At 34.8% G+C, this 23,420-nt stretch overlaps 2 protein-coding genes across 5 annotated transcripts in view; one reads left to right on the top strand and one right to left on the bottom strand.

Moving 5' to 3' along the window:
- The window catches only part of CENPP (centromere protein P), a 156,623-nt gene that overhangs the window by 92,299 nt on the left and 40,904 nt on the right, over positions 1-23,420 (top strand). The gene's annotated exons all lie outside the window — the stretch shown is intronic.
- On the bottom strand, positions 3,488-22,665 carry ECM2 (extracellular matrix protein 2). The gene is made up of 10 exons (XM_074914576.1): positions 22,624-22,665; positions 18,824-19,141; positions 13,585-13,773; positions 11,774-12,256; positions 11,330-11,445; positions 9,575-9,710; positions 8,123-8,280; positions 6,155-6,294; positions 4,672-4,998; positions 3,488-3,907 (listed from the first exon to the last, which is right to left on the bottom strand). Exons 2-10 carry the CDS (start codon positions 19,116-19,118, stop codon positions 3,700-3,702), a joined length of 2,052 nt encoding a protein of 683 aa, XP_074770677.1. The 5' UTR covers positions 19,119-19,141; positions 22,624-22,665; the 3' UTR covers positions 3,488-3,699.

Here is a 23,420-nt window from a genome sequence, read left to right as displayed (position 1 = left end):
ATATTTACCCTACATTTTTCTCTGGATTACTAAAAATACCTTATTCAGGTTTTTGCCTTATTCTAAGTAGTTTTCTCTCTGAAATGGTTAAATAAATCTAGTGGGACATCTCTGCAGTGTTAACAACTTGCAGCTTATTCTCTTTTGAGTAGATCTGTGAATACAAATTGCAACTACATCTGCATTTGGAGAACAAGAGAAATGAGAGTACTTTTGTGCATCTACCCAAGTCCAATTGTTTGTCAAAATTACTTTATTAGCTGAACAGTTTTCTTCTGAAACCACATTCTCATTAGGGACTTGCCAATTTGCATACAGAGACTTTCTGTTGGCAGTTATTATTCCACTTACCTAGGAATCATTTGAAGGCTCTCCCAGTAAATCTCAATTGAGCTTCTTGTCAGACTAAAAGTTTAAGTGGTGCCTACTTGTGTAACACTTAGGAAATTTTCAAAGGACCAGTATGACTGAGGTTCAAACAGGTTATTTCAGTTCCACAAGAATATCTAATGGCTATTACAGGGTTTGGGCCATACTATTTTAGAAGATTTCTGAGGCTGATAATACTTCAGTAGAACTATATTCCATTCTCAATCTTGAAGAATATTAATTTCCAATGTAAGCCTGTAAAAATTAATTATTTGCTCAAGCCTGTTTGAGGATAAACGATAACTGTAGGGGTTTTGTGTTGAGCTGTCCTTGTGTATTTTATCCTACTGGTGGCCAAAGATTCTGTATTTGTTCCCATTTTTTTCTTCAAGAATGGTCAGGTCACTTCACTATGTCTTACTGTCACAAGCTGTAAAATGGTGATAATCCCATTTACTTTGTTCATAAAATCCTTTGAGGTTTACTGTTTAAAAGCATTTGGAATTTTTTTTTAAATATAGCCCATTTTACTTCCCGTGTAGTTATTTTGAAGAGTGAACTGACTTAAACTGCTTACATTTGACTTATGGAAATGTTATCCAGGTTTACTTGCCTGATTATTTCCTAACTGAGTAAGCATCTGTTTGTTACGTACCCTTCATGACTTGGCATCTTTCTCCTCCTTGGTCTTCTGCCTCTGCTACTGTTGTGTTCCATTTCCAAAATGGTTTTCCTTCAGCCTCTCTGTTTCACTACTGTGACACTATATTTGCACTGTAACTTTACTTTAGATTGTGTTATGTTATTGAGTGCTTCTTGTAGGAACAACTTACCGCAGCATACTTTCAGGCAAGCTTGATACTTGTATCAAATGACCAAAGGAAATATCTTAGACAAATGACTTGCAAAAAATTCACTTTTATGATATCTTAAAAATGAAAAAAAGCACATATTTAAGTAAGAAGTATGTTAATGGTCACAATAAATCTTTAGTCGTCTGTATTTTAGCAGTGTTATTCCATGCAAATCCAATGGAGATTTTTCATCAGATCTTAAGTCTGAATGTTTTGATAAGAAAAGTACTCTATTTGAATGAAAATAATTGCAGCAATATATGGCATTTTGCCTACATTTATCATAAGAACGCATGAAATGGTGCAATACAGCAGCTTGTTTACCTGGAAATCCCTCCTTAGGTCAATCCATGTATTCAAAATGCTTAGGAAAGCCTCTGAAAGCACTGCTCAGCAGTGTTGCAAAGTAACTGCAGTTATTTAGCAATAGACTTAAAATATTCATTATAATAGTTTAGTTGTTTTAGTCTCTTGAAACAGTAGATTGGAAACTTAATGGTGTTTGACAAAGAGTGTTAGCCAAAGCAAAAAGGAAGGAAGGAATCAAATGTTGAAAATGCACAAGCAATAAAATCAAATCACCCAAAACAGAACACTGCATGTAAAAACTCGGCCTGTTGATTTCACCGTTCTTTACCAAAATTAGCAAATCTCTAAGGTATGACTTCTGACCATACTTCACCAAATGAAATACCCAAAGCAATCGTTTTACAGTAATCAACGTATCTTAGGATTGGTTCTTACAGAAAATATGTTATCTTTTGACTTGCTGCAGATGAAGTCCCATTGGGCCTTGCAGGTGATAGTTTATTTAAGAGAGAACTTTGAGACATGATTGTATAGTTTCAGAGAAAACAATATTCACGTGCTCATATATGCTGTCTATTATAGGCTAAAAAATTGTTTGAAGATCCTTCACTGTTAAATGTTGTGTGAGCAGAGTGCTCATCCTCATTATGTGACATGTCTGTTGGCAGTAGATTGGGATGTGTGGGATATGCATAGTGAAACCTTCGCTTCCAGAGTGAGGGCAATAAAGTTACAGTTCAGTAGTTAATAGGTGTCCTTAGAAGTTAGGGTGTGCACTTGCTTACAGCTGTTATATGCCTTTAAAAAAGTCAAACCCTTTATTAAGCCATTTCATCCTTTGTTCTGATCCATTCTGGAGAAGAAATGGTTAAACAGTGTAGCTATAGCACTGAAGAAAATAGAGCGTATATTATGTTATGCATCACAGAATGGCCCAGGAGAAAGCGGAAAGTATTTGCGTGAAGGATATTGACGTGCCAGTGATCTGTAATCAGCTTACTCTTACAGGAAAGGACTTCAGGAATCAAGAAATATGAAAGATGTGAGAATTACTTTCAATTTTTATTGAAATTATTTAAACTAGAAATATAACTACTTTTATTAAAATTTTGGCACTTTAGGAAATAATATTAAAAACTGGAGTGGAGTATTAATAATGCTGCTTTTCTTCAAGAGACTGAACTCCTTTCTAGGGAAACAAAAATGGGTTTGTAAACACTATTGTATGCCTAAGCAGGCATTCGTATCAAATCGGAGAATTGTAGAATACCAGGTTGGAAGGGATGTCGAGGGTCATCTGGTCCAACCTTTCTGTATTACTGAAACTGCTTTATCAACATTGTCTCTGAAGTGGTGATCTGTGACTCTCTAGAAGCTTTCAAATAACCACTAACTCAGTATTTTATAGTTTTGACGAAGTCCATTTAGTCCCCTAAATGGGCAACATGATCCTGATCCTCTACAGTGTAAAAAGCTAACAAACCTAACTATTGTACAACTGAATGGGACCTACCACTCTTTTAAAAAAAAAAAAAAAAAAAAAAAAAAAAAGTAGTAATTAATTGTGTATTCCTCTAGCTTCCTCTATTCAAACACAGAATCTGATGAGGTTTTAGGGTCATCTCTCTAAAACAAACAATTTAACATGTTTTTTCTGTGAAATTTCAGTTAAAGAATTTATCACTGCAAAATTCTCGGTAGAAAATTCAGTACCATTTATAGTTTAAATCTGATTCTTGCACTGCTAGAATGTAGCAATGATACTTTTATTTGTATCATTTTTAAAGCTGATGGTACCATTTTAAAAGTTTTCAATTCAGTCAAATATGACAGGACCAGTTTGAGGATTTGGTTTATATTCCTTTCTAAAATCCTACATTCTAAATTCTTGAGGTATATCTGGAGGCACTGTTTCATCTATTGTGTTTAAGTAGAGTGATGACTTAATCCTGAATTATGACATAATTTTGAGCTTTTGTTTTTACATCTAATGTTTTTATAATGAAACAATATTAAGAAATACACTACTATCTTCAGTATATAATATACCGTATCTTATTTAAGTAGTAAGAAGGGTTTAAATCAGAAGTAAGCAAACTTGTTAGTAGCAGGGAATAAATAAACTTGTGTTTCTAGAGATAGGGATTGCAGTGCAGAAGTGGGGTGTTTATTTGGTCTTCTGTGGTTTAAGAACCACACTGCAGTAGGATCTTATGCATGAAAATGCATGTGGTGATAGCTGTCTTGTATTGATATAGTTGTTTTCAAGATGAACATGTTCCAAGCGTGACTCTTCATTCTCCTCCTCTTCACTGTTCTCATGAACATCATCATCATTGGTATGAGTCCTGCAGATGCGTTCTGGAGGGACTGTCCTGTGACATTGTGAGATGAATTATATTTTAATTATTCAAGATAAGTCATAACTTCAGAATTTATGTTAGAGATGCTGTTTATTTAGAGATTTGTAAATGTTACCTTAATCAGTACATTAAATTTTCTCAGTAATTATTGAGGACTTTTACAAGTCATTCTTTTTAAAATTCTCTCCTTGTATTGTTTTCACATTGATATCATATACTTAGTTTTCTTGAGGAAAGTGTTACCGTGTGTTGCTGAATGAAAACTTTAACACAGGTAGGATCCTGTCTATCCTTCCTTTGCTTTGTAAGCAGTGCAGAGGAACTAGAGAACATGCCGAGCTTCACAGACAGAGCTGGCTGAAACCTGCCGAAAGGCCCCTTTAGGTGAGTAGCTGATCTACTGATGTACTACCATCAGTAGCTGATGATTCCTTCCAGTTCTTTTGTAACCAGTCTGGGCTCTGCTCCAAGGGCAGAAGCTGGTACTTAGTGCTTATCAAATTGTAGATGTCCCCTTGGACATGGGGCCTAAGAAGTTTTACAGATAATTTCCTGGAGAGAACTGAGGCTCAGCGCCTTTGTGAGCATTTTCAAGAACTATGTGGAAGGGTGAAATCTCACTTTTCTCTTATCATATGCAGAAATACTGCAGTAGAAAACTCAGGATTTAGCTGATCCTTCAGAATTTTTGGAAGAAGATTTACTTAAAAGTTCTTAAAGTATGTCTTGTGACATTTATTTTAATGCCATAATGTAACAAAGCACTTGGAAATTACCTTATTTTGTTATTGTTCAGTCTTAGAAAACGTAATTTTCTCATTTCATCAATTCCAAATGGTACAGACTTTAATTCATTGTGATCCAAAAACAGCTCTCTCAGAGTGTGATATGCTCCAAAAAATGATACTGGATCTATTCCATCATCAGTGAGTTTGTTAAAGGACAGGTAGAGATACTCCAGCCCTGGCTTCATGTGACCAAAGACATATCCTGGAATTCTTTCAATCTGATTTCCTATAAGTATCAGATGTAGTAAAGATTTTGGCAGATAGGAAGGAACATGATATAACTTATTATAGGAGAGATCAATTGATTCCAAGTTCCTGCATTAACGGAGAAAAAAAATAAAGGGGTGAAAACATCACAGCATACTATATTGTTTATGCTACACTCTGTACAAAATAGTGCTTAACATGATTACAAGGAAACTAAATTAAAGGGAAATTTGTTTCTGTTAATGGAACAATGTGTTTTGTGGAACATGGTCATGCGTAATTACTCTGGGAATAGAAAGAATGGAAGTCGTTAACTATCAATCAAGCACAGTGATTCTGTTGATGGGAAGAATTCTACAGTAATGAGTACAGAGGGAAGGTATGAATAGGGGAAACCCAAGGAACTAATTTGTGATTGACATGCACTGCAGAATTGCTATAATGAATTACACTGGAAAACACACAATAAGCTTGGGACTTCAGTGGTTATCCCATTAACATAGATTTTAAAATTTTGTTCTAAAGCCCATTTGAAATTGTATTGCATTGTGAACAGCTCCTTCAGAATCATTTCGTGGTGCTTCACTTCCAGAGATGAGAGAAGCTGTTAGAAACAGTGCGGTGGTTTTCGGATTAAGCAGTTTACAAATCCAGAAATCAACTGATAGTTCTGCAGCTGATAGGTTATGGCAATGTGCAATATGTAGTTTAGCAAATAATTTACCAGAAGAATCAAAAGCAATATAGTCTTTTGCTTCTTTCATTCTCATGGCTTGCTCTGCTTATATTCTACTTCTACACAATGCAGCTGCACAGTCTTCCCTTCATCTTATATACTTTCACAATTTTTTATCTAATGGGAAATAAGTCTAGGACAATATTAAAAGTTTAATAAATTTTTTAAATTAAATTTTTAATTACCTATGAGATATTTATGTTAATACTAAATTATTGTATAATTGTGTGGAGTGTTATTGAAAATTCATGTTCATTTTTTTCTGACCATCCAATTTAAAAATATTTAAGCTTTTGTGTTAATATGGTATAGACTTGAGGTATAAGATCTTTTTGTTTGAAAGATGACTGAATACTTTCTAGGTTATACAATTTAAGCAAAGGAAATAAAGACATTAGCTAAGGATAACGAGCAAATCAAAAGATGACTACAATTTGAGGTTAAAAGTAATGAAGTGCAAATACTTATTTCATTATCTGGCTCACTAACAACAGAAAAATAATTATATTTAAAATTATTTGTACTTACTCTTGGTTTATCCAAGCCAAAGGTGCTATTCTGTGCTCTTCTAATTTGTTATGCTTTAACACAATGACATTTATGTTTCTTGTATGATTAAAGCAGATTTCTGACACTTCTTCAATTTGGTTGTTTTCAAGGTATAACTCCTGTAAGTGCATTTGGAAAAAAAAAATGTGAAAGCAAAATGTACTGTTCTTCCCCACTGCAAATTCAAAATGTAGCTATTACCTGATAGATCTGTTAATTTCTGAATCTGAATCAGTTTGAGGCTGTGGTGTGACTTTCAGAAACAATTTTGCAAAGCAACTGTTTTGTTTTCTCATTTGTGAGAATACAGATTGCTTTGAAAGATCAAATAGGAAAAGTTATTTATTTTGTCTTGCCTGAAGTTGTAAAGTGTAAGATTATATCATGTGAGAGTGATGAGATTGACAGGAAGTTGTTAATTTTTTGTCTTGGAGTTATTAGTGGGAATTAAGAGTCTTATTATTTTTACTGGGCGTTTGTGAGCATTGAAATTTTCACATTTATAGGAATATAAATTGTTACTCTTCTATAAAACTTAATGTTGTGAATCTGCAGTGTATCAAAACTGTGTTTTATACAGATTAAGTTCCTGATATTGGCTTGTATTGTAGGATAAAAGTGACATTAAATAAAAATGGAGCAATGACTAAAATATGTGTAGGACTTGAAATACAATTTAGAGCCTGCAGAGGAAGGCTTTGGGAAAAGAGAAAAGCAATGTTGCAGCCTGAAAATAATTGTTTGTGAATTTATTAGGTGTTGGTTTAAAATTAAATGTTCGCAAAATATATGAAATGTAGAAAAACTTGCCAGATGTTCAGAGTTTCATCAAGGAGGATTGAAATGAAAAAAAAGTGTAAGGTATGAGTGAATAGGTAGTGGAGAAAATGAAACTGAAGTGAAGTTGCAGACAGTAGCTGCAGAAGAAGATAATGTTATAGAAAAGATACTGTTGCTTTTGCTCTTCCCCCCCCCCCCCCCCCCCCCCCCCCTTGGTGTTCAGATTATGGAAGATCTCATGGATAAAAGGAAAAAAATACAAGGACACTGAAATGTGGAAGAGCAAAAGGAAAGGTAGAATCAAGAGAGATAGTGAAATTAATAGGTAGCAAGTACTATCTTTGAAGTAAAGTCTGAGGTAAGTAGAGTATGCAACTAGACAGATGCTTAAAAGGAGGAAGAAAATACCTTCCAGATAGCATCCCTAAAAAACCTAGATCAAACCACTGCAACAAATCACATTCAAATTCTGGACAGAGGAATGGGATGGGAGACTACCAAAAGAATAAATTTGTGGATTAAAAATCAAGGAATGAGGAAACTGTTCAGGGAAGAGAAATAAACCTCCCATTTGAACACTGCCCCTCACCCCAGATGAAGCGGAATTCAGTGAAAGTTTGGAAAACCAGGGAAATTGAGACTTAGACCAGCCAAAATCAGAGGATGGTTAGCTATAGGCATCTCTCTCTCTTTCTCTCTCTCTCAGACTAGACAATCTTGGTTCCTTTAGTCTTTCCTTATAGAACAGGTTTTGTAGATCTCATCATTCTTCTTACTGTCTTGTGAAGTTTACTCTGTGTGGTAACTCAGAGTTCACAATGTTCTTGCACAAAGACATTATCTGTATTAGAAGTGTTATGTGAGTGATGTAACTGAACAGACAGAAATTGCGGGCTATGCTATTTTGTGAGACAGTACTAGATAAATTCAGACTTAAAAGATAGCTTTTGGGATGGAACTGGTATATAACTACATTTCTAGAGTTAATGATTTAGGAATAAAAATTATTAGTATATGTAGAAACAAATGTATAAAATTTAAATTTATCTTTACCTGATGATTATAAGGCAGTAAGTGGAAAAAAAAAAATTAAAATGTCTGGGAAAATGAAGCTTTCTTGTTTTGGGTGTTTGGGTTTTTTTGCTTTTTTGCTTGATTTGTTTTTACCTCAAGAGTGGCGGGAAGACCTTGTGGGATAATTCTAAATTTATTTCTTCCCAGTCGCAAATAGGAGAGACTTTTCAAAGGATAAAAGGCCAAAGGACTGACATTTGCTTCACTAAGTTTATTTCCTTCTAATTCCAAGGTGATCAAGTTCTTCAAATCTGGAGAGAAAAAGTTGGAATTTCTGTTAGTTAATGCCATCTCGTATCTTGTTAAAATGCATGTTTAAAATTTAGTTGTCTTTACTCAGTTCAGTTCACAGCAGTGAATAAATATAGTGAAAAGATTTGTATTTATTATCTCATAATCATGAAATTGTATAGCTTATTATTTGTAGAACTTTAGAGACTGGCCTGGAGCTTTATTTATAACTCTCCCGGTTAGAGTGGAAAAGGCAGCAGCTGTAAGATCTGTGGGTAGTGGTGGGGCCTCAGGACTTCATGGCTGTGTGCAGGTGATGGTTGGAATACTAGCGGGGCCCTGACCTTTGTGCTGTTGCTCAGTGATCTCCATGGGTCTGCCGTCACCCTTGTGGTAATGGGTATGTTACTCTTCCTTTGGGCTCATCCCTTCCCCTCCCTGCTTTACTCCTTTCAACCACCTCCTGTACTGTGGTGAGAACCCGTCACAGATTATACTGTTCCTCAGCCGTGCAAATGCAGGTCACAGAAGAAACCGGTGTTGATCAGTGTATGTAAGCAGGAAATACTATTTCATAATAAGAAGTTCCTGATTCATAAGTAATCCAAATAACTTTTTTTACAGAGGCTTTGTATAGATCCTCCTAACAGTGCAGTTTGATGATTTTAAACTAAAAAACTCTTGCAGCCCTTGGCCTATGTTTTTTTCTATGTCTTAGCTCAAGCATTTTTATTGCCCTGTAGTGAGCTGTACCGATGAACTAATCCAGTTTAAATGGGGGCCCTTTTGGCAGGGGAGGAAAGGGAGGGGAAAAAGCCAGTCAAATTATTACATGGATGGTACCTTTTTTCTTTTCTTTTTTTTCTTCCTTTTTTTTGTAACACCCACATTTAGCCTGGCTTAAAATTATCATGGTTAACTCCGATTATATTCTATCTTTTTTTTCATGCACATCAAAGTTTGTTCACTTTTATGGAATTTAAAAAATAACGAGTATAGTTTCACCACACATAAAGCAATCAGGTTATGGGTCAGGAGAGTAGATATCTTCAAAATACTTCGAATCCATCTTTACTTACTAACCTTAAATATAAGCTGCTTTGGGAAAATAGCAGTTGCATACAAAGGGAAAATACAATTTTAAAAACCTTTGTCATGCAAGTCTTTTAGCTTTCATTGCCTTTTGAAAACATGGCACTTAAAAGCTAGCAACTATTTTTCTGGTTATGTCAAAACAGATGCATTTTGTTGAACATTCTGCTTTTCAAATTTATTTTAATCTTTTCATATGATCAATATTAGCTTTCTAAATACCTTGTAAGCCATCTTCATCAATGGCATGAAGGTGGTTGTCATTTATTTTTATTTCTTCCAAAGTTGATGGCAATTCAGAGGGAATATGTACCAGCATATTTCCATCCAAATACAAACGTTTTAGCTTTTTCAGGATCTTATTCATAGGGATGAAGAAGACAACTTAGATTATCAAGGTGTAAATGGTTAAACATAAGTATAATCATAGTCAGCATTTTCTTAAACATGTACTTTTTGAAGATTTTTAGCACCAGTGCACTAATATCCAGTGTTTGGATTTTAAAAAAGCTTTTTTTTTTATCATCAGTCTAATTAATTGGTTTCTTTATTGTAAATATTAACAAAGGTGCCAGTTAATGTAACATGTAACTGGAGGAGCTCGATTGAGCACATGAACTTTCCACATGGCCATGCTGCAGCTATGCAGTCATAACAGTTTGTATTACTGTTACTGAGTCCTGCAGATATTGCTTTACTACACTGCTGCAGTATTTAGGAGTTCAAAGTGCATACATGTATAGGTAATGCACTTATACTTTTAATTTTTGAGCAAATTGATGGTTTTCTGTAGGTCAGTAAATTTACTTTACTCAAGCGTAACAGCAGCAACTTTTTCAGTGACCTGGGATTTTTATGACTTCAGCCAGCTTAAATTGGTATGAAAAAACATCATAGCTTGATTTTGATAAATGCACATCAATAATCATGTAGTAGTGAGCATTTCTTAAAAAGGTGGAGTTGTTTTAGCAGCAGATCCACTGAAGCCTGCTTTCCTCCAGTTTTGTCTTCACTTCCTGGTGTGATACTTATATCACTCAAATTTATTTCATGATTAGGACACCTTTCTGGTCTGTCTTTTCCATCTACTTTAATTTCATAGGAGTTGTAGGAACTGAAGTACTTTGAAATTGGCCAAAGCTGTTCGTGTTATATGGAGGGAAGGTGTTGTGCAGAGTCCTACAAGAAAGAAGACTGATTGCATATGGCAGGAAATAAAATTAAAAACATAGTGTGATAATTAAATTTGATGTTCATAAGCTTTTTGTATTCATCTTGCCTGAAAAAGTAAGGCCTTGATGCCTTATTTCCACACTTGAATTACTACCTGTACATATCTGAATGAGAGATTATTATGGGAGTATGCTGTCTTTAAGTGAGGAATATATAAATGCACTTGAATAGCCTGTTAAATTCCCCTTGCAAGAAACAGACAGAATATAGATTCTTGGACTATTTTATGAGAAAGCTGTTCTTTTAGTAAGCAGCTATGCTTGAAAGTTTCTCATTAAAGATAGTCACCAATAAGCATACGGCTGATTACGTGAACTGCTGTTGAGTAAGACCTGGCATAGACAGTTTTGGGAATCCAAGAGCATAAGCTTTACAGAGCTATTGTAGCGAGAAAGATGATGCATAAATTTACAAATGTTGAGCCTGAATATCGCAGATGTTGTTAATGTAATATGAACCCTTAATTTCTGAAATCTCTCAACCGCAACTGATAAAATATCAGAAAATTGTCTCTCTCTTGTTGTTTAACATTTACTGCTTGGTCAATGTCATTCAGAAGTATCTAGATAGTCTTGATTATGATGAGAGATTTCTTGAAATAGCCAGGTTTAACTGTATTTTAATTATACAATGGTTACTCATTCTAGGTGCAAACTGGTTTAGAACCATAGACTGAAAAGCAGGAAAACCTTTCCTTTAAGCAATAATTAGACATAGGACAGTAGAGAAGTTAGGCTTTCTTACCTTGAATGCTTGTGGACCTATTCCAGGAGATGTAATATTATTTTTACTCAGATCAATCCATTCCAAATTAGGTATCCCATTGAATGCTTCATCTGAGATAGTAGTGATGCTATTTCCTAGGAGAGAATTCAGGCAAATAGTTTGTATTATGAATTAAAGTATGCATCTGAGTTGTTTAGTATTGTACATAAAAAACATATTACAGAAATCATTGTATTATGTCCTATAATTGTGTGTAGATAAAATCGTACTAGTATTTAAACATTAGTAAGCAAATCTAACATTTTTAATTTGTTGGTTTAGAGCCTTAGCTGTAAAATTCTTTCTAATAAGTTTCTATGATAAGGAATAACAAAGTTTTAACAGTAGTGTTGACTGCATTTGAGAATGGGTAATGTTGACAAATGCATGACAAAAATCATGCAAAGTAGACCTGCTATTTACCTGTAAGGTCTAGACTAGTTAGATCTGGATCTGAGATTGGTGGTATTTGTGTAAGTTTGGCGTTAATACAGCTTACTGTGGTGTCAGAGGTGGAACATCCAGCTGGCAAAGGAGGAGCTTCTATGGGTGGAACAGGAATGGGGAAATGAGATGGCATTCTGAAAGTACCATCATCTTCATCACTTTCATACTGTATTTCTTCTTCTGCAGCTCCCTTTCTTGTCACAGGTTTCTTTCCTCTGTGATAGGCTTTATACTTCTGTCGATTTCTTTTGCCTTTCCTTTTTCTTTTCTTTTCACCTTTTTTACGACCCTCTTTCTCTTTAAACTCTACCACTTCTGTTCTAAGCGGTTCATCTTTTTCAGTTTGAGTAGGTGCTGATGACAATACATTGGTGTTGTCAAGGTCACTGGGTTCTGGAGAATCACCAGACAACTCACTTATGTCATCCAGTGAAATAATACTTGAATCCAAAGAGGAGGCTAACCAGAGGCAGAGAATGGGGAAAAAAAAAAAAAAGTTGTCTGATAAGAGGATACAAAACTAAAGTTTTAGTAAACATTGTTCCCCTCATATGGTAAAAATATGGTAATTATAGAAGAATAGTATTCCCCTTAGAATATGATTTGAGAGAATGAAAAAATACTTATATTACTGCTTGACAGATGAGACATACTTTGAGAAATGATTAAGCCAACCATACAGAACAGTTTGTAAACATGTGTGATTCGTTGCAACTCAAAAAAAAAAAAACTGGGAAAAATTAATATAACCTTCATTATCTTCCTTTTTGAACTAATATATTCAATTTTGGTGTTGATGGAGGTGTCTAAAGAGGAATGTGTCTGGGAGTGAGAGAAAGGTAATTGAAAGGAAATTCAGAAAGGTTAAGGCATGTTCTCCTGTGCAAGGGACTGTCAGGTATCGAGATGGCTGCAGGTGGGGACCTCACCAGGGAAATAAATGTGTTAGCTTCATTACCAAAATTTAGTTTTAACTCACGTAGCAGAGCAATTAAAGTACAAGGAGTTTAATTGTTTCAGTCAATGTGACTTCTAGCTCTACGGTTAATTTCTTTGATGTTTCTACTCCGTGCTTCTGTGTGTCACATACACACACACACGAGGCTAAATAATATTTTTATGGTAAGAGGAGGTTAAATCCACTACTTTGCAGACCTAGGGTACTGGGAATGGGGGAAAGAAATCACATTTCATCTTTATCTCCTCCATTCCTTTTCTTTTTAAAGATACTGATTTTGTTTAAATTTTTATGAAGAAGCAGCAAGATTGTAGTTCTGTTGTTCCTCTTGTGAGTTGACTTTCTTCTCTTGATTTGTACCAAATAGCTACATACCAGTCTGTAAACTGTATGATGTTCATTATGTATGTCTAGTACATTCATAATGGCTAAGAGTTATTGATTGATCCTTTGTAAATGGAAGTGGCATATAAAATGTAATCAGGTGTTCTTGCTTCGTACGTTTACCAAAAATTTTGTAAAGGTAGGAGTGAAGAAGCAGAAAGGGGAGGGGGGGGGGGGGGGAAGTATCATTATCTTTACTATTGCATACTTAACATCTTTTCTTTAAGTATATCAAGCTCATCAAACAGCCAGTGTACTCTAAGAAGCAGAAGTCAACTTGAGTAAAAATTAGGAAGACCTGCTCTTACCATTTAAATCAGGACTTGTTTTCTCTGTAAAAGGGCAATGTGTACCTTGTAATCCTTGGTATCATTAAATGTAGTGTTTATGTTAGGTTTTGCATGAGGTAGTTTTAGAACAGTAAAAAAACTATGGTGTACTATACCAGTATCAGAACAAACTGGGCAGCATTCTCCAGCAGGTATAATAGTTTGGGGACATTTCAGAGGGTGGCACATGGTTGTATCACATATCACTTCTCCTTTTGAACAGAGACAGGTAATGCAGGGCTTGGGAGACCAGACGGCTTTATCATACAGAATCATCCCATTAGCTGTGCAGTGCCCATTCTTTCCTAAGAAAAGACATTAGAATATTGGAGTTAAATAGCTTAAACTAAATTAAAATCAACAGTATTTATTTAAATCTTTGGAAAGAAGCACTGCTCTTTTCTTCTCATTTTGAAAATGTGTAAAATATACCCTGTTCTCAGTATCTTATCCTCATTCCTTGTTTTTCATAGCTGTATTTTCTCCAGCTTACTAATAGTCTCCACTCCCTATTTCGTTCTTGGCCGCTTGGCTGTGAAGGCAGTCAAGAGGAGGCACACAATTACTGTGTATGGAGCTGTTACCTGCATACAGCTTCACAGTGAAAACTGAGTGCAGGTTCTCTGTCCCTCTGTCTGCTCCCTCTATTTCAGGCAGTCATCATAATGGTTCATTTCCCCTCTTCCTAGTCAGCTCATGAGGCCCCTTACCAGCTTTGGAAAAACTATTGAATTTATTCAAGTTCTGAGATATTCCTAAAATGAGGAAATTAAATCTAGGCACTGAGTTTCTAAGGGTCTTTTGCATGGCAGCTCCTCTTTCTTCTCCATCCTTAGAAATGGAAAGCAGAAATCACGGTCTCGATCAAAGCTGTGCATAGATACAGTTGAGAAAGAAGCAAAAGTTTTCTTCATCACAATAGAGTTAAAATAAGTCATGCAGAATTTGAGAATATTTTTCCCAGACCCCCTTCTGTTTCTCTTATGCTCACTAGACATCTTTTCTTAATGGGGAAGTTTTGTTAAGGCTCTCTGGAACTGGGAGGGTAACCATATTCACTTTATAGTAGCTGTTCATAGGCTTAATGGAAGTAAAGTCCATTTTGTAATGACTGGTAAGATGGCAAACATCTCTTCCCTGTAACTTGCTATATCTGAAAAAATCTCTTTGCTAGGAAGGTGGTAAGCTTGAACAACTTGTGGTGATAAATACTTCATCTCCAAAGTTTCCGGACATGAATTTACAAAAATTGAGTAGTACAAAAATTGGTACTCCTCAGAGTACTAGTCGAAATTTTCAGAAAGAAATGTGGAAGAGATTTATTTTGTAAGCTACACTCAAACATTCAGTAGGCAAGTTGTTTAGAGACTGTAAAACTTGAGAAGGAAACTATTCCAAGTCTCTCTTTCCTTCCAGTGATGAAGTCTACCTCAGCAAAAGTTTCCCTGGGCAGTTCTCATCCAGACTCCAGGATAAACATTGCATTTCAGCATGACACTTTTTTTCAGCCTTCTGAGAGAAGGAAAGCCAAGGTTGAGATTATTTATCCCATGCAAATCTTTTCCTGTTTTTGCGTGTACCTCTGAATCTGGTGATAATCTGTAGTCCATACACACTCACCTTCCTTTTCCTCTTTCTAATGTAAGAATGCACTGCTGAAGTGTTTCTTTCAGGCTGAGAACCCATTCCTAAGTTACTTTGTACTTTCCTGTGTATAAATAATAAAAAAAAATTTCTTCTTTTCCTATTTGGTTTGACTTTCTCCTTCAGATGAAGATTGTCTAATGCAGTGGAAAAAATCTAATTTCAACTGAATTTACAAGCAAGAGACTTTTATATTTGTCACAGACAAATTGTCTTTGGAAGGATTGTTTGCAGGGTTTGTTTTCCCACACTCCACCCTGGTCCATGCTTGGTTCTTCATTTTTATGAAGAGTATTCAGGATAGTCTCTAAATATCCTGACAAGACTATTGTAGATATTTGGGTTGAAATGTCTCTGGAATGAATATTTGACTCAAAATGAGGCGCTCTGCTAGGTCCTTCAAGGTAGTCCTATTCTCAGCTTCATAACAAAGTTATTCCTTTGCCTTTCTATTTAAAACTACTGGACACAAACATGTCTTCTAGAATAAAAACTAATTATCAGAACCATCCTGTTTGCATGCTCCTTTATATTCCTTATATTTTTTAAAAGTGCTCTTTTGGTTTAAGTTTCTTTCAGGATGGAAAGGGAGAGATTAATTTTTTCGACAGTTGCATCTTGTTTTTTTAAAGGTCCAGGGATCCGTATGCATCATTTCAGCCGCAGGAAGTTGTGCTCTAATCAACTCAAGCCATGTTAACTGAAGGAAGAGATGAGTTAGCCCAGGCCAAATGTTAACTGGCTGTAAATCCCTTGTCATTCTACCCAGGTATCTGTAATCCAGCTGTTTGCTGGATCCTGACTTCTGGTTTTTATATGCTTGCCAGGAAGCCACAATATTTCTTTTAAATAATCTCCAAAGGAAACACAAAGAGAACACTACACTTTCTCATGTTAAACAATAAAATGTCAGATGTTCCAGACAAACGTATCTGGCTTGAGATGGAAATTCTTCTGTGCTTCCTTAAATTTTTTATTTTGTTTTAGCTACTAGACTGTATCTGAATTTGGTGCAAGTCTGGTCTGAATAAGCATAAAGTTATGAGTTATCAGGCCTTGGCCTGTGCAGAGGTCTTTAACAAATTATCTTGTTTTCTGTGTGTGTAAGAGTTACTTAAAAATGCAGACCAAGTGTGTGTGCTCAAAGGCAAAGAGATGACCTTTAGTTGTGTTGCAGAACTGCAATTTGGCACTCCGTTGGAACTCATATAACCTGCATGAGACAGAGTAAAGATTAAAATGCTCCTTAAACCTCCCATCCACTGAATAACTTCAGTATGGTGATAGGAGCAGGGAGAAGTGAGGTTTAAGAGATATTGGAAATAGTGCAACAGTGCACGTCCTATTCTGCACTGCTTAATGGACAAACAGCTGCAAATTAACTTATGTTGTGTTGAACTGTTTGATTTAATTTAAATGGTTCATACGATTTTTATATGGGGGAAGGAAATATGTCTGGTTGCTGTTAAACCTCTATTTAACTGTTAATTTTTGTCCTGTATATAATACCTGTAAATTGTTTTTTTAGGCTACTAAGAGCAAAATAAATAGCTAGGAGAATGAAAATTAACTTTTGGATTGTATTTTTCTCCGTTCTGAAGCATGATTAATAATAGTGTCCTATTATTTAATAGGCTCTGTTTTTTCCAAATCTGACATTAACTTGAAAAAATTTTGAACTTTAAAAGCTAGACTAAAAAATACCTTGTGGTTGAAGTTTTTGGCAGATGAGGACAGGACTTTTAACCTTTGGAAATATGGTGTAAATTCAGCATGAAGTTCCAAAAAAAATGAGTTCAGTGGTTTTAGCTCAGCTTTTGGATGCAAGTCCAGATAGAAACAAACGGGGTGGGGAGGGGGGAAGAACCATGCATTATTTCAGCATGACTGATGGTCTCTGACAGAGAGACTGGAATATCTTACATGAAGTGTATGCTGTTTATGTGGTATTTTCCTCTGTTTAATTCAAAAAATATTTTTGAATTAAAGGTTTGATATTAGTAGTGTGTACTGTAAGAGTAAAGTTGTAGTACATGCTAGAAATGCTATAGTCAAGGGTTTTGGTAGTTTTGCCATTAAAACCCCTTACTTAAAAATATTTGAATCATGGAATACCAGGTTGGAAGGGATCTCAAGGATTATCTGGTCCAACCTTTCTTGGCAAAAGCACATGATTTGAAATAGTTTGGCTTTTCTGAAAGTAAGGACTCACAACAAATAGTAATTGTTAAGAAAATGTGACTAAAATATGTTTTGCCATTTGAGACCTATTAACCTAGTGGTCATGTCTCTTGTGTGACATACTAAAAGGCTTACCTTTTTGCTTATAAAAATAGATTATTGTTATTTTATATAGAACAGTGGTAATCAGGGCATTCTTACGTTTTTCATAAAATTGCATATCATAGTTTTACTCTGTGTGTGTTCTCAGTGCTGGAATGGAAATATCTATGTCTATATTTGTTAGCTATAGAGTGGACGTGACCTCATATTGGTTTCTCATAACATCCCCGTGTCTTTTCTTGAACCTTTGAACCTCTTTCTATGAAAATAAATGAAGTATTATAACATCTCAATAATTTTCAATTGGTTGATATCTGAGGTTTCAAAATTGAGAAGTAATGGTAGAAGTTCTTCAGAATGGGTGTCTGATTTTTAGACTCTTGTGAATCTTAATTTCCTGTTTTGTGAGTTGTAATTTTGCGTCTATGGTGGTGAACATAAAATCACAAGCCCCCTAGAACAAGAGTTCTCTCTTTACTGTGCTAAGGACCAAAGAGACACTTTACAACTATCAGTTCTCAGTCCCTGTCTGGTCTTGTATTCTCTGAGGAGATTGCAGAGAGGCCTGTTATGATTACCAAGGCAGGTTTCATTGAAGACCAATGAAAGTATGCTTTTTGTTTGTTTGTTTCTTAATACATTATAATTCTGTTCCCTACATCTCATTCAAAACCCGTAAAATACTTATTAGTGCAGCAATGTAAAAACCCCTAGATCCCTGCAAAGGCAAATTTTATATAAATCATATTATTGAATTTCTTTTAAATAAATCCAGGTTCTCAATATAGATGGAGCATAAGAGTGACCTTGTATTGAATGGGTGGGGGGTTTCTCTTAGATTAGTTTTCCATCATAAGTCTTGTTTGTCATGTAACTATTACTGTGTGTTATTAATTTATTTACAAAATAAATAATGATTCCTGAAATACTGCATGTAGACATAGTTTGAATGCTGCTTTTCCAAAACACAAACAATAAAAAAGAACTTCTAAATAACATTTTAAATAACACTGGTGTTACTGGTGTTAGGGCCTCAGTGAAATGTTGACTTAGGAGCTATATTGAGCAAGAAATTCTTCAAAGTGGCCTTCAAACTTGCTATATATTAGAAGTTACGAAACTACTGCAACAACATTTGTATTAGTTAAGATGAAATGAGAATACAGAAAAATTGCAGAAAATATTAGTTACCTGGCAAAGCATGTTTCTCTGTAAGGCTTAAGTATAGACAATTAAAAAGCTTCATATACTAACTACAAAATTATTATAAGAGGCAACAAAAGTAGGTTAGCAAAAAGACAGTTGAGTTTTATTTCCATATGTGTTGCAAGTAGAACTAATATAAAGCTTTCATGACTTTATACATTTCATTTGAAATCAAGAGAAAAATCGACCCACACTTAAGTAGTAGAGGGGCTTTATTCTTACCTGGTAAGACACTGTAACTAGATTCTTGTCCTCCCACACCTATGAGAGAGTCAAACACTCCCATAACACTGTCATCAATATTAATAAGAGGTATGCTGGGTCCTACAGCGACAGGAGCTGGCAGCTTCGTCCTTGGCTGTCTTGGGGACCTGTGCCCGGCAGAGGAGCCCCTTCTCAGTCCTCGGTAGCGCATTCTTCTCCTTGGCCTCCTGAGAGGTGCACTGGTTTCATTTTGACAAAAATCAATGCACAGAGACACAAGCAGGAAATAATGGACTAATGATATAGCCTGCATGTTTTAGTGTGTCTCAAAGTATCCTGAAATGGGAGAAAAAGAGGTAAATTAGATACTAGAGAGCTTTTAGGATTGTGTCAGTCATATGGTGCACTTTTCAAAGCATGGTAGGTCAATGTAACCAAGCTTCCTCTTGGAAGGAGATTGCCCTATGAGTTAAAGCAACAGTTTTATTTTGTGATTCTCTGCCCTTATGGGCAGTAGTAAAATTGAAATAGGTGCTAGCTTTGTTTCTGGGGCTGCATTTAAACAGGTAGTTTAGATTTGCAGTGCCGCCAGGCATTTGCAGTTTAGTAATTGTTACTGCAAGGGAGTTCTTGAGACCTGTAAAGGGTTTCTTCACTTTTTTGATTGCTAATGTTTCATCCTGGTTATTGTAACTTCTGAACATGGGAATGGCAAAGAAACAGAAAAATGCCCAGTTTGTTTCTGATATGCCACCCCAAATGCTTTTGGTTTGTGATTTCTCTGCAAGGTATTTTTTACCATAGATGAAAAGAGATGTTGCTTTTGCTTCCATTTCTAGCCATCCTCCTCTTAAACAGAATCTTTTTGGTTCTGCAGTAGAGGACACCTTTTGGAAGTTTGATCACAATAGTACTATTGCTGACATCCCACATCTGCTTTTGTAGTGCAAGTTTTCATTAGATATAGGTAGTCTAAAAAGGTTGATATGTAGTGAGTTGTGCTCTGCATTTACTTTCAAAGAAATTCAAAATTACTATATATTTTGAGGCTGCTTATGTTTCTGACAGAACAATCACGTTTACTGTCACCAATAGGTGGCATTCCAAAACAGAGCAGTGGGGATTCAGGAGTAGGCATAGAAAGCATATCCAGCAATGGCTCTACCAGGGTGGAATTAAGGCTATGCATGTCCAAATTTATTAATGATTTGTCATAGATCTGTTGGCGTAATTCTTCAAAAAGGAAACGCTCTTGTTCTGTGACCTATTTTAACTGAGATGGTAGAGTCTGAAGACACTAGTATTCTTGTGGTGTTGAGAATTAGTGAAGAACTTGAGACTTAGAGCACTTAGTCTTTGTGTCCAAGACAAGGCTTACAGTTATGTCCATGGTTTTTCTCTAACAAAGTCTTGAGGGGATTAAAAAATGCCTTTTCATAATGTTCATCAGTCTGGCTTTACATGTAGTCTTTCACTTCGGAGTTAAGTCTTATTATAGTTACTTATGTTGTATAAATACAGGGTAGTATTATTTCAAGAAGGGTGTTTTTGCCTGAATGAAATGTTTTTTACAAGTTTGTGCACTCAGTATTTTCTCATTTATATATAATAGTTTTTGGTACAAGTTGCCTAACTTTTCTTTAACATAAGGCATGTGATTGATCGCATGTTTTTATGCTTTCCACAGCATAATTCTCGTAATTTTTATTCACACATTTTTAAATGGAAAGTTGACAGTAAATAAGCTTTACTTTATAGTAAATATAGTATATAGTAAATATACTTATTACTTTATTTAAATATTTACTATTTACTTATTAAGCTTTACAGTATGCTTTTACTTCTTTCTGATATTGTGGTTTTTCTGTTCAACTGTTTTAATCTTAAAACATTATAGCAAATATCTATTAACTTGTAGAATTTTGTTAAGCTAAGCTAATGTTTTTATTTCCATATAAAGGGAATTTGAGATGCAAGTGTCTCACATGAATCCCCATAAGGTCTCCTGCAAGAGCAGGGTTCTGGAATTAAGCCAGACTTTAGTTTACTGATTTCTACCTCTTAGAAATCAGTTATTCCAAAATGTGATACAGATTTTATACTGGCCTTTTATTTACAGAAATTACTGTTAGTTAACGTATCAAATAGATACAGAAGTTTGTACTTTGCATTGATGACTTCTTTTTCAGAAAATGTGTGTTTCTTAGTACCTCAGCTTGCAGGACAAATGACTTAATGTTTTTGGTTTCTAACTTACTTGCATGGTAATGACAGGCTATAAAATTACACAGTAAACTTCTGTTCAGCAAGTTTGAATGAAACACACAAAGAGCCCTTAGGGAAAACTGAATATACAAAGCAAAGTCTTGAACATGTGTATTCATTCTGTTGAGTTAGTGACCTCTTAATTATAGTCACATTTTTATAGTATACTTTATAATGATGCCATAGCTATGTAGTCACAATGCTACTACATTACATTTGTGCTTTTTTAACATTTAACCATTTCTTCCTGTGACCAGAGTCATATAATGGCAAGACTGAAACACTTTTCTCTATGCATGTATTTTTAAGTCAGGACTAATACAGGGTGAATTACATATACTGTACAAATGATGTGTCAGGGTTTTGATGTTAGCTTCAATATGGAGTAAAACTCTAGGAAATCAAATTACTTTAAAGTGAAAATTATTTTTATAAAATTCTTTATAATTACAAATAAAAAGAATAAACAATGGAAAACACCACCCACCTAATAACGTCTTTATAAAGTAATGCTGTTCATATATGTGAGTTTTATATGCTGTATTCTCGCACCAAGTTAAGTCTTTAGTACCGAAGGCTTAATAATGCTACTTTCAATCAAATGGTGTTCCTTGCATGCAAAATACTGAATCACATTTCTAAGTTTCTTTCCTTGGCTTATTAATAAATGCTGTCTCACATTTTAAGGCCCAAATTGTGAATGTCATACAAGAAAAAGGCCTTAAATGCATTGGGCCTTTATTGCCTTTGACTGCAATCCTCAGATTATCAGGAATTTATATTTAGTATAGTGCCAGTCAACTTTTAATTTCGGGAAAATTAAACCTATTCAACTTATTTGACTTTTGTAATAAATTATTACATATAAAAATGAAATTATAGATAGCTAATATAATGAAATTATTACATCTTTGTGTTGCCAGATGCTCTCAACATGGCTGCATTGCTATACCTTTTTTTAACTTTACCCATAGATGTTTAGATCATGCATAGTATGTGCAAGCATCTTCATTACCTTTATTTTTATCACTGTGTTCAGTAGTTTGTAGCTTTCAAAATGTTTTTCTTCAGTAAGTTCAGTATCTGTCATTTTGCTATTATGTTAATGGCAATAGTTAATTGTTAAAGTAGTGACCATTTAGAAATACCAGAGTGCCAGCATTTATTAAATAATCTATATCTATTCAGTCTAAATTCAAACATGTTTCTAAGATGTCAAGGTTATTTCTCATGATACACAGGGGTTAAAATGATTTACCAAGATTTTTCACATACATTCTTTAAATTTATTGCATAGAAATGAGTTACATTTAAGCCATACCAGCAAAACTAATTGCACTTTCAGTTAGTTTAAGCTTGAAGTGCGTGGCAAACATTCATACCGAACAAAAAGCAGATCAACTGGTTTTACATACTTTATGGAGAAAAACATTTATGTTCAGTATTGCTAAATATAGCTAATATTATTTCATACATATTTGCAAAGTTAACATGTAGTTTAAGCCATTCAACACCATGCTTTAAGCAGTAATTTAAAATTTAAAACATTTTACCTTGTAATCTAACCTAACAGCAGATTCTGCTTGGTGTCATTTAGTCTCCAGTTGCAAATGAAACAAAATCACAGTGATATCTTTAAAACAAACAGAGAAACAGTAGGGATTGTTGAAACATGTTAGATGATTCCTTAGTTAAGTCTGAAATAGCTTCTTTCCCTGGGGACAAAGCGCTGTTCTGTTCTGTGTGCAGAGAATCAGCTAATACTGTTACTCGGAGAACTAAAAAGCTCACTTAAGGAAAATGAAAAGCAGCACAATATGTTCGGTCCGTAGGCTGACAAGGCACAGCTGGAAATTCTCTTTCAGTACTTGCAGTTGCATGAGGAACAGGGAAATGGAGTGTTTTCAAAAGACACAAAAAATGTGTATTTTATTCGGTTCTGGTTTACGTATTTAGAAATTGAATTTCCAGGTGGCATAATTTTAATGTAGTTTTATTATTTTGCAGCGATAATACATATTGGCAAGTGTAACCTTAACATAAAAATATTTATTAAAATTAGAACATTTTTCTTCAAATCCTATTTTCTTAATCCACTCCTACCCTTACAGCCTATAATCTAGAAGCAGCAAACCTTCCTGTTGAAGTTTTAGCATGGAAAATTTTTCTTTTGTCCATTTACAGCAATGATTTCACCATAAGTTGTAGTTTATGCATGGAAAATAAAATGACTGAAGCATTTTCCCTTCATTTTTTTTGTAAGGCTAATTACATCCTGAAACATGATCCTGAAGCACAGCTATGCAGAAGCTGCAGTGAAGTTAGTAATCCAAATATGAGAACTGAGTGG

The sequence above is a fragment of the Athene noctua genome, chromosome 10, assembly GCF_965140245.1.
Source record: "Athene noctua chromosome 10, bAthNoc1.hap1.1, whole genome shotgun sequence".
Taxonomy (NCBI): domain Eukaryota; kingdom Metazoa; phylum Chordata; class Aves; order Strigiformes; family Strigidae; genus Athene; species Athene noctua.
Note: the sequence above shows the minus strand (reverse complement) of the source record. Positions and strands in the feature narration are given on the sequence as shown.